The sequence below is a fragment of the Delphinus delphis genome, chromosome 15, assembly GCF_949987515.2.
Source record: "Delphinus delphis chromosome 15, mDelDel1.2, whole genome shotgun sequence".
Lineage (NCBI taxonomy): Eukaryota > Metazoa > Chordata > Mammalia > Artiodactyla > Delphinidae > Delphinus > Delphinus delphis.
The window spans coordinates 17623732-17641756 of NC_082697.1; the positions used below are offsets into that span (position 1 = coordinate 17623732).

General features: G+C 48.1%; 1 protein-coding gene across 2 annotated transcripts in view; it reads left to right on the forward strand.

The window, feature by feature from the left end:
- The window catches only part of PTPRT (protein tyrosine phosphatase receptor type T), a 1079376-nt gene that overhangs the window by 1002311 nt on the left and 59040 nt on the right, over positions 1 to 18025 (forward strand). For both annotated transcript variants that reach the window (XM_060030771.1, XM_060030772.1), the window contains one exon: positions 7942 to 8029. In XM_060030771.1, coding sequence (XP_059886754.1) covers positions 7942 to 8029 — 88 coding nt within the window. The remainder of the gene's footprint in view (positions 1 to 7941; positions 8030 to 18025) is intronic.

The following is an 18025-nucleotide window of genomic DNA, read 5'->3' on the forward strand; positions in this document are numbered from 1 at the left end:
TTTGCTCTCCTGATGCCACTCTGAGGAGATGTCATTGGTCATCCTCTCCTGCCTTCTCTGTCCACGTTTATAATCCCTATGGCGTGTGCTTTTCAGCAGAGAAGCAGGCATTTGTTGAAAGCGTGGTCTCTGCCAGGGCCACCGCTGACTCATACAGCACCTTAGAGTGAAATAGCAAAAGGTACACCTGTCTCAAGATACTTGGCTTTATCACCGTGCAGAAGATGTTCATAATATATACAGAAATCTGTCATGCCTACCAGAGGAATGGTGCTCCCTTCGATTTGGTGCTCTTGTGTTGTGCACAGCCTGTACAGCCATCCATGGTAACCTTTGCCATCCACCAACTAGCCATGGCCTTCAGTAAACAGTCAGGGTACGTAAGAGTTCCATTGGCCAAAGAATTCCCCATGCTGCCCCTGTGTAGTCAGATCCTTCCCCCACACCTAGCCTGAAGGGTGTATTATTGACTTAATTTTCAAAAAAGTTAATTGAGACTTGGAGTGGTAAAATGATTTGCAGTAAAAATATCCAAACACTCTAGTCTGTCTCCCTTTTGAAAGCCCTGCCTTTTCCCTCTCAAATGCACGGCAAGAGATGTTTCTTGACGAGACAGATGTGTGAGAGACCCAGGTAAAATGGCTCCTCCTTTGTGAAGACCCTCTGGGATCTTCCCTGCATCAGGAGAGTGCAGTGGTGGGTGGGGTCACGGAGAAACCCTGGCAGCCCAGACTGATCATGGAGGAAGCCCTGTGCCCTGAAGCATCAGCCAGGAACTGCCTGGTCAGCATTCCCTGGGCCTGGTTTTGCTACACCCCAGGGCATATCATATCCAATTAATTATCTCCAGGGATACAGTCAGGCCAAAGGGAGTGAGGAGGGCCTCATAGCTGACAGAATCCGCTGAGGTTAGTGGGTGAACAGGTAAAGGAAATGGAGCAGGATACTCTCAGCCATGGATTGGAGGTGAGCTACTCTTGGAGACTCTGTGTTCTGATGTCTCGCTATCTGGGGCCTAACTCAAGGAGGCTTAGGTACAGAGAAGAGTGTCCAAGAAGGGTGGCAAGCTTCAGAAAGGACTTTCTCATCTCAGTAGGGCCAAACCAACAGGTAGGAAGGGAGTCAGCCAAGCAGACATCAGGGCCAATTCTCAGTTCTAACAAGAAGTTGAAGTATTAAGGGGGGAAACCGGGCTAGGTTGCGGAGTCCTGCGACTCAGCATAACAGGTCAGAAGAAGCCTGTGACTTGTGGTCAGGTGGTCTGAGCTCCCCCTGGCTCCAGGACCTCAGCTCCTTGACCGAGAGGGACAGTGGGTGGGTGGGTAGGTGGAATGCCTACCGACCATAAGAAGAGTTGGTCTGGGACAGGTACCAGATGATAATCTTATCCTAAAGTCTATGAAGCCTGTTGAGAAGGATACAGGGAGGGTTTAAGAGACGAGTGCTCTCAGCCACTTGTCACGATGCTGGTACTGGCTTCGCCTCCTCATTTTTAAAAATGTCCAAAGCATCCCCATTGACTTAAAATAAAACTCTCATTCTTGGCCGTGGTCCACAAGACCTCAGCTGAGCACCACACCTTCCCCATCCACATGATGTGTCACTTATATTCTCTCAGCTCTGTAGAGCCTCCCTTCAAGTTCTAGAACACACCAAACTCATTCCATCTCAGGGCCTCCACACCCGTTGTCATCCTGGAACATTCTTCCCCCAGCTCTTGCCATATAGCTGGCTTCTGCTCATCATCTATTTTTCAGCTCAGATGTGTCAACAGGAGACCAGTAGAAATACACCTGGAGTTGAATAAGCTGGATTTAGGAACTGTGGGAAATCTCAGGAAGAGGGTGTCAGAAAGGGCTCATGGGATGTGAGCTGTGTTAGGTGATTTGAGGCTTTGTTCTAGATTAGACACCAATAGGAAGTGGTAGGGTTGGGTACCTTAATAAATCTTAAGTATTAGAAGGGGGAACAGGCTCGGGGCTACAGCTGAAATTGGCAAAGGAGCAGCATCACACATGAGCCAGGATGGAGGGTGGGTTGTTGTTGGTTTTTTTTGGCTTGGGCAACATTCCTGTTTGTGTTTGGATATGACTACAGAGTGGTCTAGTTTTAGCCTTGTTCCATCCTGGTCTCAGAGGAGCTTTGTCTGGTGTTGGCATTCTGTGAAATTGTTTAAGTTCAACAGGAAAACACCAAGGTCCAGCTGGCAGTGCCAGGCCAGCCCCTGGAAGTCAGGGGCTGCTCTTTTCCTCCTCAAATGCCACCTTTTCCAAGAGTTCTGCCCAAGCCACCCTACCTAAAGCGGTGCCTTTTCCAGTCACTGTCTCTCCCAGGACTTTGTTGCCTTTGTAGCACTTGTTTTAAACAATAATTACCTTGTTTATTGTTTGCACCTTCCTACAACTAGGACAGAAAGTCCATGAAATCTTGTCTGCCGTGTTCATTGCTATTATTTCTAGGACCTAGCGTAGTCCTAGCGCCCAGATGGTCATTGGAAAAGGAAGGAAAGGGAGAAGGAAGAAGGGACACAGGGAGGAAGGGCTCACTTAATACGCATTCTTGGGTGAGTCATTTCATGTTTTCAGACCTCACTTTGCTGATCTGTAAAGTGAGGCAATAACATTCTCAAAAGATCCTTTCAGATCTGCCTTTTGAGGATTCTGTGAATACCACAGCTCAGACCTCCAGAGATGCAGACAGCCCCCAATACACCTTTTAGGACTTAAAAAAAGAAAAATGACTGCCTTAGAAAAGCAACACTGTGGAAGAGTTGGAAACATTTCCACACTAAGAGAAGAGTGTAAAAATAGAGCTCAGCACTCTAAGGGGAAGAGAATGAGAAAAGCAAAGCGGAGATTGATAATGGATGAATATAATGAGATGGCAGTTCTGGTTTCAGAAGAATGTGATTAGCCCTAATGACTGCCACCATTCCCTGGTCAATCTACTGCAACTAGCCACTGATACAAAAATAATCCCCCTCAGCTGGCTCACTTTGAAGACGGAGATGAGACTCCCCCTCATATTTTTTTCCTTCCTGAGATTATCCCCTATTAGGTTGCAGCTCCCTAAAAATGGAGATGGATGTGTGATCAAAGTCTGCAAACTAAGGGGTCATTACCACTCACTCCTGGGCGGCTGCCTGAGGTGTTGCCTCTCAGCCTTTGTCAACATCATCACGGCCCCCGGGCCAACACATTCTCCTTCATCCCCCACCGGGGGGACACAGAGGCTCCCAAGACTGTGCCAGGAGCCTGCATGGTCTCCCACGGAGACATGCCACTCATCACAACTATCTAGGATTTTTCAAAGGATATCTTCGCACTGGGTTTATCCTGAAGAGCATGGATGTTGAAAGGACTCCCAAACTGTGCCATTTCAGGACTCTGAGGGTGGGCAGGGACGTTCATTAAACTTCTGCAGTACCGTGGTGCAGAGGGTGCATACGTACTCTGTGGGTCCCCGTGGATCAGGGCAAAGCGAAGTACACGGAGGCAGAGTAAACAAAGAAATGCCCAGAGGGTCTGTCCAAAAGTGAGGCAGGAAGCTTTATGGTATAGTGAGCTCTCCATCACCAAGGGCATCCAAGTTTGATGGTATCCAATTAACAGATGTTAGGGATCAGCTTATCAGCTGCCTGGAAGGCCATTGTGGAAGGGAGCACAAACAAATTATTTTCAAGGCCACTTACACCTCTGAGATTCCAGGATCTTTGCCTCTGTATGCACAGAAGCCATCTCACACACTATTTTTTTTTCCATCTATCCATCCATTCGTTTATTCAAAAGGGGTGATTCAAGCACATATGAAATACAAAGCCAGTATTGGGTTATGAAGATACAGACATAAATAAGATGCTACCCTTTACCTGGAGTAGCCCATCACCAGGTTGGAAGACAAGACATTCAAATTATCAGATGTAAAGGAGTCCAGCTAATAAAAGAAGTGACTGACTAGCTGGGGATGCAGTGGGATGGTGGGAAAGTAAGCAAGGAAGGTTTCACCAAAGAGAAGATGTTTGAACTGGGTTTTGAAGGATATGTAGGAGTTTACCAGCCAGACTCAGGTGGAAGAGAATTTCAGGCAGAGGGAACACTGTGTGTATAGTCAGTCTCAGAAGTCTGTAACACCTGAAATTGTCTCTGGCATTGTGTTTAGTTGCTAATCACTGAAATATTGTTCTAAGGGTAAGAAATGAGGCTGGAGGGGCATATGGGGTGAAATCATTAAGGACCTTGTACTAAAGAGTTTGGAATGTATACTGAAGTGACAATGGCAAGGGGAGTAACTGGGTCCTATTCACATATTAGAAAGATCTCTCTGATTATACAGGAGAATGGATTGGAGGGGACAAATCCAAAGCAAGAGGAGACCTGTGGAAAAGTATTTCTCCAGGTAAATTCACTGTTTGCAAGAATCATGGCTGCACATTAGAATCCCCTGGGGAGCTTTAAATACCACTGGTGCCTGATTAGACTCTGATTTAATGGTCTGGGGTAGGGCCTGGGAGTTTTAAAGCTTCCCCAGACAATTCTAATGTTCAGCCATTACAAAACCTTAATCTAACTGTAACCTGAATCCTGGCACATAATGAGTAGCCAGCAGATTTTTTTTGCCCAAAAAATGAGTATGAAAACATTCAGAGGGTGCTCTTCTCGGTTTCTTAGCACTTTAGGTGGATATTAGATGAATAGTGGCTTTTATTACAGAGGGTTTCAGGTAGAAATCCATCCCCAGAATATCAGTTTAAACATCAAGAAGTCTAATGCCACCACTGAGACAAGCACTCCCCACCCCTGCAGAGAACCCGGAGTATATAGGCCTGGCAAGTTGCCTGAAAGAGCTGGAGCTACCTGGCTCGGTGAGACGATGAGGCCAAGGGCTGGAATCTGGGTTCTAAGAGTTCCACGGCAAAGCACGAGCCATTTGGGGTCTGCAGATGGTCTGCACCGGTGGCAAGAGGGATGCAGGGTGATGGTCAATTATAATGAGTAAATACAGGATGAGGGGGGGAAAGAGGAGAGACAAGCCCTCCATTTGCAGAACGAGCACACTCCTATCTCCATAGCACTTTTCCACGCTCAGATTTGGGGCAGAGCCTAGAACCTGTTTTGCTTCTCCTCTGGGGTACCAGTCTAAGGGTTTCTGACACACAAAGAACAACATTCTGATCAAGTAATTGCTGGGAAGGCACTCCGTTACCCCAGTCTAAAACCCTGGGCAAAACTAAGTTAGAGAACATGGCTTAGCCTGGGCAAGGACCTCTCACCCCATCTTCATTCAATCTGGTATGGCTAGGTAGCAGAATGGGCACCCATTCTATCTACCCAACCACTGCACAGAGGAGGATCATGGTCGTGCTTTTAGAATAAAGGTCAGCAAACTACAGCCACAGGCTAAATCCAGCCCAACACTTGTTTTTTGTAAAGCAATTTTAGTGGAACACAGACATGCCCATGTGTTTGCATTGTGTCTAGGACTGTGTCCTCTCTACAACGGTGGAGTTGAGTATGAGTACTTGGAACAGAGACTGCGTGGCTTACCAAGCCCATGCTGCCTGTTATCTGACCCACTACAGAAAAAGGTTGCCAACTCCTGCTCTAGAAGAAGACCCACCCAGCCTGGCTTGGAAGAGACGTGGGAGACTGGAAGCAAGAAAGGGGGAATCACGCATGGTCTGGGCTTTGAATAGACAGTGGTCCTGCCTGCCCATAAAACATTGCCTACTGAATGGCTGAATTTCTGACCAATCAGGTTACAGACTTCTCCTTGCTTAGGATGTAGACCTGCTAAGAAATAGTTGGGCAAAGTCAAGCCTGGTGTATTAAGATGGCTGGAAGCTCCTCTCCCCTGCCCTGCAGACAGGAGTAGCTATTTGCTACTGAAGAGGTAGCAAATTCAGTCTCAGAAGTAGTGCAGGGGCCATGAGCAGGGCATCCACCCTCTTCTACCAGAGACAGGGTAGGGGCAGTAGTCAAGATGTGGTCTGACATTCATGCTTCTGCAGCTTTTCTAAAGCTGTTCGCACTCCCTGAGATGCCCCTCTTCCTTCTCTGTGAGACAGGTGGCTGCACCCTCCCCAGTGTTTCCATAACACTTGGCTCATAACTGTTAGATCACGTCACATGGTTGTTCACTCGTCTGTCTTCTCTTAAACTGATGAGTCCCATCTCTTCCTTCCTTCTAACTCTGGCTCTGAACCTCTGTGTCCAACTTCCGGCTCAGTATCTCAGCTTGAAAGTTGACTAGTCATCTCAAACATGGCTGCTGCTCCTGTTCTTTTACTGTTTTGAACATGTTTAGAAGCAAGTGCTGTACATGGTTCTAAGTATTCAATACTTTATGTACCCAGAACACAACATTTAATTTGTGCTTCCCCAAACCTGTTTCTCCCCCATCTGTTTCTTCTCCATCTCAATAAAAGATGCGACTCTCCACTCCGTTCTTTAACCAGTCAGCCTCCATCCTTCTCTTTCCTGCATAGTCCTCGTCTGTAGTAGATGTGTTGGTGCCCTGCCCACATCCCCTCCACACTCACTTTGCCCGTGTATGCCCGCCCAGTGCCCGCCTCTTGCAAGCACTTGCAACTTTTTGCCTGAGTGCTTCCTTAAGACAAAAGAGTATGCACACTTGTCTACAGAGCATGACAGAAGTGCTAAGGGATTTCCTAAGAGTTGTCCTCAATCAGTGATGGATGGGAACTGGGGGATAAATACCCCAACTCCCTTCTTCCTCTGGGAGAACAACTCTGAGCCATGAGATGGGCCCATGGGATTAAGCCTCAGGTGCAGTGGTTATTTGTTCGCTGATGTACCCTGTATTTATTGGCATTCTTTCCTCGATTGTCTGACTTTTCCCACTCTCCCACCCATGAGCTCCTTAGGATTGCCTCCCAAATGCTAGAATCCTTGTTGCTGAGGCTGCTTCTGGGGGAGAGCCAAAATCTGCAATATTCAACTGAACATCCTAAAAGTAATCACTTCCCACCACATCTACTGCATCACTTCCCACCACATCTACTGCACCATCTTGGTCCAAGGTACCATCATCTCTTGGCAGGACTATTGTAACAACTTCCTAACTGATCTCCCTGCTTCCTCCCTGGGCCTCCTGGAGTCTCTATTCCATACATGAGCCAGAATGTGCTGCTTTGTAAAATATAAATAAAATTAGCTAACTGCCCTGCTCAAAACCTTCAAATGGTTTCCTATCACACCTGGAATAATACCCAACTCATTACCAATGACCACAATGCCTTATAAAGCCTGAACTCTCCCTGCCTCTCCAGATGCTTCTGTCACTGCTTTCCCCACCTCATCCTTGAACATGGTCACTCCGTTACCACCTTTGCCTCCACTGTCCTCTCTGCCTGGAAAACACTTCCCACTTTTCTTGGCATGACCGGCTTTTTCACATCATGAAGGAATTCGCTTAAATGTTACCTCCTCAGAGAAGCCCTCCCAGACTGTGCAATCCAAAATAATTCTCATGCACGATCACTATACCTCTACCCTGCTTTATTCTCGTCACAGAATTTTACACTATTTAAAATTATATATGTTTGCTTGTTCATTTGCTGCATCTCCCAGTTGACTGAAAGCTCAAGGGGGCTTTGTCTATTTCGCTGTATCCCAAGTACCTAGAATAGCACCAAACACATATTCGGGATTCAAATATCCGTCAGTGAACGAATGAACAAATGACTCCCTTACTGCACCAGATTTGAGCTCATGACACACGAAAGACATCAGTAACATTTGAGTCCCTGAACAGGTGAATAAGCCAGGGAGGGGACAAGCCTGTGTTCTCCCCAGGCTCCATCCAAGAACACACAGTCTTTTGCACTATGTGACCCATCACAGTGGGTCTCGTTTTCCCCGTGGACACCCAGATAAAGCTCCTATCTCAAGCCATTCTAATCACTCTGTCCTTTCTTTCTAGGCCTTACCGGAGGGGCAGACAGCCTCGTGGGACACAGCCAAAGAGGATGAAAACCGCAACAAGAATCGATACGGCAACATCATATCCTGTAGGTGACCTTCTGGGAGGGCTCCAGGCTTTGGGAACACAGACGAAAATAAGCTATCACTATTATTTATCTGGAATTTGTTACCAAATAATCCTTGATGTTTCCAGATTTGGGTCCACATGCTAAGCATGGAGCTCTGTCTCAGCCTCCCTGCCATCCCTGGCCTGGATGACAGAGCATGGCTGACCTCAGCCAGAGGGGGCAGGCAGGGAGCTGGGCGGGCATTGGGCGGGCATACATGGGCAAAGTGAGCTGGCACAGTAGATGCAGGAAACCTCTGAAGCTTGGATCTTGCCCGCTCAAGAATTCTTCAGGTCGGGGAGGAAGCCCAGCCACAAGGGTGTTCCCAGCAGGCCCCCTCTGCAAAAACCCATCATGGCAGCATCTTGGGGGTGGAGAGCAAGGTCCAGCCCGTGAAGGAGGGGCTGAGAACAACTAGGTGAGAGATGATGCTATTCCAAGGAGGTCGAGTCCCAAGCAAGGATGGGCGCTCAGAAGGAGCCAGGAACTCTGGCCTGCAGCTGAGGGTTTGGGCCAGCTCAGGGCTCAGGGGAGCCCAAGGTTACCCTCTTCACACAAGAGGTAGAGCGCAGGGCATCACGACTCCTGCCAGACCCCACTGCTTGCTGGCTGGGGGAGGGCCCTGCGGTGAGTGCCTGCCACTCGGGGCCTGTGTCGGCACGGGTGTTTGGGGGCCCTGAGCCTGCAGCAGAAAGCTTGCTTTGTGTGGACCTGGGGGGAGGCGTGGAAGAACATTGCCTTTTGCTCAGCGGTGAGCTCTAGCGTTCCTGGAAGCACCCGCTGGTGTGTGACTTGATGAAAGCAGTGGCACAGAGTAGCTCGAGCGCTCTGGAGTCAGACTGCCTGGGCTCCTATCCCAGCTGTGGGGCCCTGGGCAGGTGACCTGACCTCTCTGAGCTTCAGTTTTCTCGCCTTTAAAGTGAGGAAAAGAATGAAGATAGGATGGTTGAAAAAAGGTTCGTAAAACCCTTGGCACAGTACCTGGCGCCATTACTCATAGCCCTAGAGTTACTTTCTCAGGGTCACTGATGAGCAGTGTGGATACACCATCCTCCTTATTTTAAGCAAAATTCACTGAATACCCCTGTGGGGATGTGGAATAAGCCAGGTTGGGGCAGGGAAGCATAATCAGATGTCTATTTTGGAAGGATCACCAGGGCAGCTTATTGGGAAGGTAGATTTGATTGAGAGAGGCTGGAGGCAGAGGGACCACTTAGGCTACTGTAAGAGTCCTAGCAAGGGACGAGGGGGCCTGAACAAGGGCAGTGACAGTACTTGTGTGGGACCCTGCATGATACTCAGTGCTGGGAGGAGAGGGAGAGAGAGACTGCCGTAGGACTACACACCACACACAGTCCACACACAAGTATGATCATTGCCAAATACCGGTGTGCACAGCCTTCTACACAACATAAATACAGAGGACGAACTTACCTCATACAAAATGGCAAGCACATACTCTGATTAGAACAGGTGTCAACAACAGCCCCCGTCTGCCACGGCACAGCCAACCTGGACCATTTGACATCTCACCAGTTGGGCACGAAGTATCCCTTGGTCTCAGTTCTCAGAGTAACCCAGTTCAGCCACAAAAAAAAAAAATCCTGAATAACGAATTATTTCTAGCACAGTTCAGTGTTTTGTTTTGTTTTCTTTCACTGTCTAGACGTTGCCTAAGAAAAAGCTTAGAGGAAGACAGCGTAAGATACAGGCGGCCTGTAAAGGAAAAAAGAGGCAGAAGTTTTAGCTTAGCTGTTTCCTGTGCTGATTTAGAAATCGGCTATGAATAGGAGAACTAATCAGAAAAACATTTGTAATTTGTCTCTTGGAAGAGAGTAATGCAGACAGCAAGATTTCTTAAAAAAAAAGAAAAGAAAAGATTTCTTGCAAATGTAGTGTTAGAAAGAGACGTTCAAACAGTCAGGAAATGTGTATGAAGACCTATGATGTGTGCGCCTCCTCTGAGCCAGGCCCCGTGCTGGGCACTGGGACACTCAGTCTCTGCTGCCGGGGAACTCGCATTCCAGGTACAGGTTCTGCTTGCTCTGACCATCCTCTGCTTGAGCACCATCGTGTACTAGTGCCCTCTAATACCTGGTCACTTGTCTGTTCCCCATATCAGGTGGTGAGTTCAGATGGGATCCACTAAATTATAGGCTGGAAGACCTTGTGTACTCACTGTAAGCCTTAGTCTTCTCTCTATACAATGGGTATCATGATGCAATAGTATAAGAGAAAATAATAATAGAAAAAATAAACAATTAGAGCACAGTAAAGAGACCCCGTCCCTCGAGAGACAAGGGCATCCAGGCTGGGCCAGGTATCTGGTCCAAAGCCTGAGGAGCCCAGGATGAAAGCCTTTGTATCTTTCTGGACATCCCACTGCCCACCCTTTGCGCTCAGCATCCGTGCCCAAGCCATCATCAGATCTCACCTGGCCTCTGCCCACCTTCTTCCTGGTTGTTCCATATCTACTTTGGCCCCCAAATGTATCCTATCTGATCTCTAACAGAAGCCAGAGGGACGTCCTCAAAATATGAATTGAAACATGTCACTGTCCTACAGAAAACCCTTCAAATGGCTTCCTTCAGTGTTGAGCCCTTCTTTTCCAAAGGCCCGCAGCCCTCTCTCCATTGCATTTCACACTGTGTCCTCTCCACCACAGTCTCCTCGGTTAAGCCCCACCGGCCTTTCAGTACCTTGAACTTTACACGCTCATCCGTGACACAGGGCCTTTGCACATTCTCTTCTCTATCAACATGCCTGTCCCTCCTCTCTTTGCTCTGCTAAGTTCTACTTATTCTTCAGATCTTAGCTCAGGTATCACTTCCTCAGGGAATTCTTCTGACCATTATAATTTGGTCAGAACCCCATTATTCACTCCGAGAGCACCAGGCATGTCTTCTCCTTAGTTCTCATCACTACCGTGATCTGAGAGCCTCTGCATGACTGTCTGCTGGCTGCCTGATCTCCTCACCAGAATAGGTGTCCTGCAACAACAGAGCTAGGGCTCTCTTGCACTTCTGTGTCCCCAGACCTGGCTTATGGCTGCTGCTCAGTAGACAGGACTGAATGTTGGAATGCACGGACTCCCTGCAAGGCCCCAAAGGGCTTGAGCCATGGGTCTCTCCCTTCTGGCTTTCCCCCAAAAATAGAGAGCACCCAGAAAGGATGGATGGAGGAAGTCTGAATCAGGATGACTCTAGGAACAGTGATAGTTGATCAAGGAAGACATTCTGAGCCTGAAGGAAGAGGGTGGAGAGATGGGACACAGGAGGGAGAGAGGAGGACAGTCGTATACCCCTCAGGAGCCACATCTGAGAAGGCAGGATTCCAGGCAGCAAGGAGAACAATGAAAGGGATTAGACTGCATCATAGGGAGCAGAAGGTGCTGTCCGTGACCCATCTACACCCCACGGCTCCGCCGCCTCCTTGTGCAGTAACTCCTGCTGACACCCAGACCCGGGACTAGGGTGAGGCAGGCGACGCACCCAGCATTCCAGGGTCTGCTCAGGCTCAGCTGTTGACCCTGCACCTGCCTGACCCTGAGAGCAAGTGCCTCCTTAAAGTGTGTGCCCTGGGGCCTCACTGGTTCCCCCCAGTCCTGCCCTGTCTGCATCTTTTTGCCTGAGGACCTTCTCCAAAGCTGGGGCAGGGTGCTCTGCCCAGGCACAAAGCTGTCTCTCCCTAGACCATGAAATAGCCCAGCTGCTCTTCCTCTCCTTCACTGGGTTGTGTGTTCCACACCTTTCTCCAGAGCTTCCATGGGGAGTGGGCTGCCTTCTCTTGGCTGTCTTACTCCCCTCCCCCTTTCCTCTTGGTGTCCTCTTCTCTTCCTATGTGAACTGCTTGCACTGGAATCCTCATCTTGTATCTACTTCCGGGGAAACCCAAACAGAGGCAGAGGAAATTCAGACACCTAATGATACCGTCTTGGTGGGTTTAAAGAAACCTGAATCTCCTTTCTAATGTACGGGTCAGTAATTCTGCAGCGAATTGTGGCTGGACCCGGTAGCCAGTGCATGCAAGAGCAGTGCAAGGCATAAAGGGGAACCAAGAAAGAAAAAAACGGTCCTGGAATTGAAATGAAGAAAGGAACAGAGAAACAGCCCCGAGGATTGGAAAGTGTTCCTGCCCTTGTACGTTTCCCTCCCAGAGGCAAAGTCGTGGGCACTGGCTTGATAAATAGAAATATTCTTGGTGCAAAAAGAAAAGCGGGTGTGATTAGCATCTTAAGGAACCCAGGGCACTAGGAGGCTGGAGTGGAGGACAAAGGCCCAGGCCAGGGACAACAGAGAAGATGAAAGGGGAGGAGAAGGAGGGAGGGCACAGTCTGCCAATGAAACAATGAAAGAGAAACCTTGCCTAAATAAGCCCTTTCTTCCAAACGATTCTGTTCAGAATTTAGCAGTAGAGACAGTGAGGTTTCCAGGGAGTAGAAAAGAAAGGAGGTGAAAGGAAATGAATGGGGAGAACAGAACAAAGAGTTCTTTACTCTTAAGTAGCCCTGGGGTATGTATGGTGGACAAGGGGAAATTTCAAGAATACCAAGCATTGCCCATGTGGAAGTTGCAGAGGGTGCTTCCTTGACTGGAAGGAAATTACACAGAGGAGAGGAAGTGATCTCAGGGGTGCATATTTTATCAAATGAGTCTTCCCTTCTGGCATCTGTCGGGGTCCCAGCAGGAGGAAATAGATGGGACCTTCAAATAGTGTGATTTGAGGATAATTTAATCAAGTGACTTTTTTCTTTAATGAAAATGTGAGCTAGCTGTGGGAGACTACAGGGAATAGTGTGGCACCCTGGGGCTAAATGCCATGCCTAGGCCACAGAAGATTCAGTAAGAAGAGGTTCCCAGGACCCAGAGAAAGAGGACCTGGTCAGAGGTGTGACCTTTAGTGGCCTTGCAGCCAGCCCATGGTGACCCCAAAAAAGGGAGCTGAAGGAATAAGTACCTCGATAGCACTCCCCACTTAATCCAATCTTCTGCCAGTGCTTTCCAGTGGCTGAACCCAGCCAGAGCCAGAGGACAAGGGAATCTGTAGACAGAGTCCAGTGGTTCTCAAAGTGTGGTCCCTGGAGCAGCAACACCTGAGAACTTGCTAGAAATGCTCATTTTGGGGTCCCATCTAGACCTGTCAAAGCAGACATTCTGGGGATGGCATCCAGCAAGCTCTGTTGTAAACAGCCCACCAGTGACACTGATACAGTCTCAGGTTTGCGAACCTCTCATCTTTTATTTCTTTTTCTTTTTATTAAAGAAAAGTTGATTTACAATGTTACATAAGTTTCAGGTGTACAGCATAGTGATTCAATAATTTTTTTGGATTATACTCCATTTAAAGTTATTATAAAATACTGGCTATATTCTCTGTGCTGTACAGTATGTCCTTGTATCTTATTTATTTTATACATAGTAGTTTGTACCTCTTAATCTCCTACCCCTATCTTGTCCCTCCCCCTTCCCTCTCCCCACTGGTAACCACTAGTTTGTTCTCTATGCAAGTCTGTTTCTGTTTTGTTATAATCATTTGTCTTATTTTTTAGATTCCTCAGTGATAATATATAGTATTTGTCTTTCTCTCTCTGACTTATTTCACTAAACATGATACCCTCCAGGTCCATCCATGCTATTGAAAATGGCAAAATTTCATTCTTTTTTACAGCCGAATAATATTCCCTTGTGTATATATACCACATCTTCTTTATCCATTCATCTCTTGACAGACACTTGGGTTGCTTTCATATCTTGGCTATTGTAAATAATGCTGCTATGAACATTGGGGTGTGTATATCTTTTCAAATTACTGTTTTCATTTTCTTTGGATAAATACCCAGGAGTGGAATTGCTGGATCATCTAGTAGTTCTATTTTTAGGTTTTGGGGGAACTTCCATACTGTTTTTCCACAGTGACTGCACCAATTTATATTCCCACCAACAGGGTACAAGGGTTCCCTTTTCTCCACATCCTTGCCAATATTTGTTGTTTGTGGTCTTTTTGATGATAGCCATTCTTACAGGTATGAGGTGATATTACGCTGTGGTTTTGATTGGCATTTCCCTGATGATTAGCAAAGTTGAGCGTACAAACCTCTGATCTTATCCACAGGGATCAGCTTCCAGTTTAGAGAGGCAGGTGCGGAAGGCTGAAGGGCAAACAAGAGACCCAGGACATTTTCATTTTCTGAGACTTCTAACCCCCTAATTTAAGACAAGCCACTGGGCTCAGGTGCATTGGAGAACTGGGCATGGGGTCCAGCAGACCCAGATGCTAGTCTCAGTTCTGCCCTTTACCTCATGCATGACCTTCAACAAGGTCACTTCATCTCTCTGACACTCAGGTTCACACCTTTCAGTGCAAAGAGTGCAAATTAAGATGAATAAATATTGACTCTGAACCTGGTTGTATAGCCTTTTAAACCTAGATGACACTAAGTCTAGTCTCTTTGAGTTCACGGGCAAGGAGCAATGGTCCAGAGATGTAGAGCCCTGCCCAGGGTCACGCAGAGTCTGTAGGACAACCAGGACCAGAGCTCCGGGCTCTTGCTGCCCGGATGCCACGAGCTCCCTACCAAGGAGTCCCTCTGCATCTAGACATATCTGTGCTCTTGGGGGCGCGTGCGCTGAGGACTCTGACCTCAGAGCAGGAGATCAGGATGAACTCTTCAGAGAGGCTGTTTTCACTTCCAGGGAGGAACTCAGATTCAGATCAAGCTCAGGGGCTTCTTCTCAGAGCTGTTTCTCTGCTGATTTCTGGGGAGGCCGTACTGGATGTCAAAATGGGTGCCTTGTTCACTGTTCCCAGCTCCCCCTTCTCCTTGGCCGTCTCCGAGGGTGGCTCCTGCCTGGGCCTTACAGAGCGATCCTGGTGCAGAAACCTTCAGTGGCCTTGTTTGTCAGGGACTTGTTCCGGTCACTGGAGCCCTCTCTGCCTGCTTGCCGGGACTGCTGAGAAATGTCCCCAGGAGCGGCTCTCAATCTGTGACGGATGGGGGTGTGGGTGTAAGTTCCCCAGGTCCCTCCCCGCTGAGGCGGAATAACTTGGAGGTGTGTATTCACACTCTCTCCTGGAGTAGCAGGAGAAAGTAAGAAAGTAAGCCCCAGCTTGATGACACAGCCCTCACCGGTTTCCTTCCTTTCTGCCTCCTACTTCCCATTCCCCTTCCAGTGTTTCCCGGGATCATCTCCCAAAGCAAGTCCTTGCACTTCAGTCCTTGTCTCAGTTTCTGCTTCGGAAGGAATCCGGATCAGAAACCTTCCTCTCTTTCTTCAGAAAGTCCCCTTAGCAGGGTGTGGGCTGGACATCCTGCTTAGGATGAATCCACAAATTCATCAGCTGGGCCACTGTCCCCCTAACTTCTCTCGGTGCTCTGCGCCTCTACACTTAAGTCCCCTCTGTGGCCCCAAAACTTTCATCTGTTGGAGCAGCTCCTCACGGGGCCCTGCAGAATGGAGCAGCCCATCCTCAGTCAGCAGGGAACTGGCAGCACAAGGAGACGCACAGAATGTCGGGCTGTTTCTCTGTCATCCCCAGGCCACCTGCTACCTTGGTAACGGTAATTCAATCAAGATTGAATGAGGAGACCTTTAGCTTCAGTGGGGTACCTGGGCAGTCTCGGCAGAATTACCTGCATCCTCGCTCTCCACTCGTGCAACATGATGACCTTAACATTTCCAGTACTTCTAGGAAATGATTTTTCAGCTCCACAATTCATTGTAATGAGTCAGATCTCTTTTCTCTGAAAAACTGCACCTTTTCTTTACCTTCCTCAGTGCCCAGAAGACAGGAGGAAAGCACATCCTGTATCCAAATGATATTGTCTTCCCCGCCCCACCTCTCTGAAGTGATTCTCTAAGTGGATGTGACTTGAGAAGACTGACTTAATGGGTTACCTCTGATGATGGAGGAGGGAGGAGGAACTGTGGTTTGCTTTGAGAGTTAGACCTGTGCATGGGAGGACACTGAATCCTCTCCCATGGCCAGGGATGGGGGGTGGGACACACAGTGGGATGGGACACAGTGTCAGAGTCAGAACCGGCACGGAGGGGTGTAGCGGCAGTGCGTCTTGGGGTTCCCAGAGAGGTAGGGACCCCACTACTCTACAAGGAAGCTGTCAGCCTTACACCTTCTAAGTTGTTAAGCTGCTTGGAGCCTTGATTTTCTCAGCCACAGAATGGGTTATGACGAGAATCAAATGGCATGGCATCCACAGGCTTCTAGAATGGTGCCTGGAGCATCTGATGCACTCCACAAAGATAAATTTCTGTTCCTTACACCCAGCACAGGTGAGTCTCTAGTCTCACGGCCTAATTCCAGTAAAAACCTTTGGTCTTTCCCAAGACAAATTGAATAGCCAAGGCACCCCCTGTGCTAAATAACTGAACATCAGATGGTCTGTACATTGAAACCTGAGTGTGCATCAGAATCTCGTGGAGGGCTTGTTAAAATACAGATTGCTGGGCTCCACCCCAGAGTTTCAGATTCAGTGGGTCTGGGCTGGGACTCCAGTATCTGCATTTCTAACAAGTTCCCAGATGTCATTGATGCTATTGGCCAAGGAACTATATTTTGAAAACCACTGGTCTAGAATTACAATAAAACTGAATTTACACATTTGTATTGATCTCTTACAATACACCAGGTGCCTTCATATCTAACTGCTTTTCATCCTTGCAACGAGTCTGCAAAGATGGAGAGGATTTTGATGTTGTCGTTGGGTAAACTGAGGCTCGGGAAGGTACATCATCTGCTCCGGGTGATAGAGTTAGTGACAGACCTCAGGTCTGCTTTCAGAGCCTTCCCAAGCCCTCCCTCTCTCGTGCCGAAGGCAATGATTGGCTGCCAGTCTTGGGTCTGCAGGTGGGGTGAGGGGTCAGCTATGAGGCGAGGAAGAATTTGAGCACAGGATCCAGGCACACTATGCCAGCCTTGTGTAGAGGAAAGAGCCTGGGTCCCAAGCCAGGTTACCTAAAATCAATTGTATGGCTGAAAGCAAGGGACCGGCTCCTTTCTGGTTCTCAGCCTTTCAGACACAAATATGAATTCATATATTGAACAGATAATTATTGAGCACTTACTATGTGCCATACACTATAGAGGAGTTCAGTAAATAGGGTGCCCGTTCTTAAATAGGGCGCGAAGGAGAGCCATGGGTTAGTCAGATCGTCGCAGAAATAAAACTGCTCTAAGAGCTCTGAAGACAAGTACAGGGAGCTATTAGAGCCTGGGGTGGAGAGATCATAGAAGGCTTCCTGAGGGAAGAAGATTGAGCTGAAGAATGAGATGTTGCCAGCCTTATGGGGTTGAGGGCGTTCCTTTCATGTGCAAAGGCCCTGTGGTCAGAGCAGACATGATGCATTTGAGCAACAGAAAGAAGGGCACGGTTTTCAGTCATATGTGGGGAGGGGGGCATGAGGCTGGACTTGGGAAATAGGTCCCAAACCAGATCATGCAAGGCATTGTGGGGTCTGGTCAGGCTTTGTTCTCTGTCAGTGATGTCTTGCAACTGATTCATACCAGCTTGCAGGAGATGATGGTTAAATTTTTCAGGAATTTTGTGAGCCAGTTGATACCACGTTGGTAGCTTGAAATCAGTCATGGTGGGAGTATTTATATCACAGAAATCAGATGTTACCCATCAGGGCCATTTCTTCCTCCAGAGAGCTCTTTGTTAAACTTTTACAACCTACCACTGGGCTTTGTTCGAAAACTACAAGGAACAGATTGATTCTAGAGGGGCAATGTTTCTGTTCCCCTTGAGTTGCGTTCCAGGGAGCTCTTTGGGTCTTTGCAGTTATACCTTCTCTCTACCAGTGGCCACTGGTTCTCTCCTCCTCCGTGCAAGCCAGTGCTGGCCCACCTCCTACCTCAGCTGAGAGCCGGGTGAAGCCAGGCTCCTGCACCTCCTCTTACCTCACTGTTGAGAAGTTTATTTCTCCTCTATGTGACTTCTTCACTCGTCTTGAATATCAA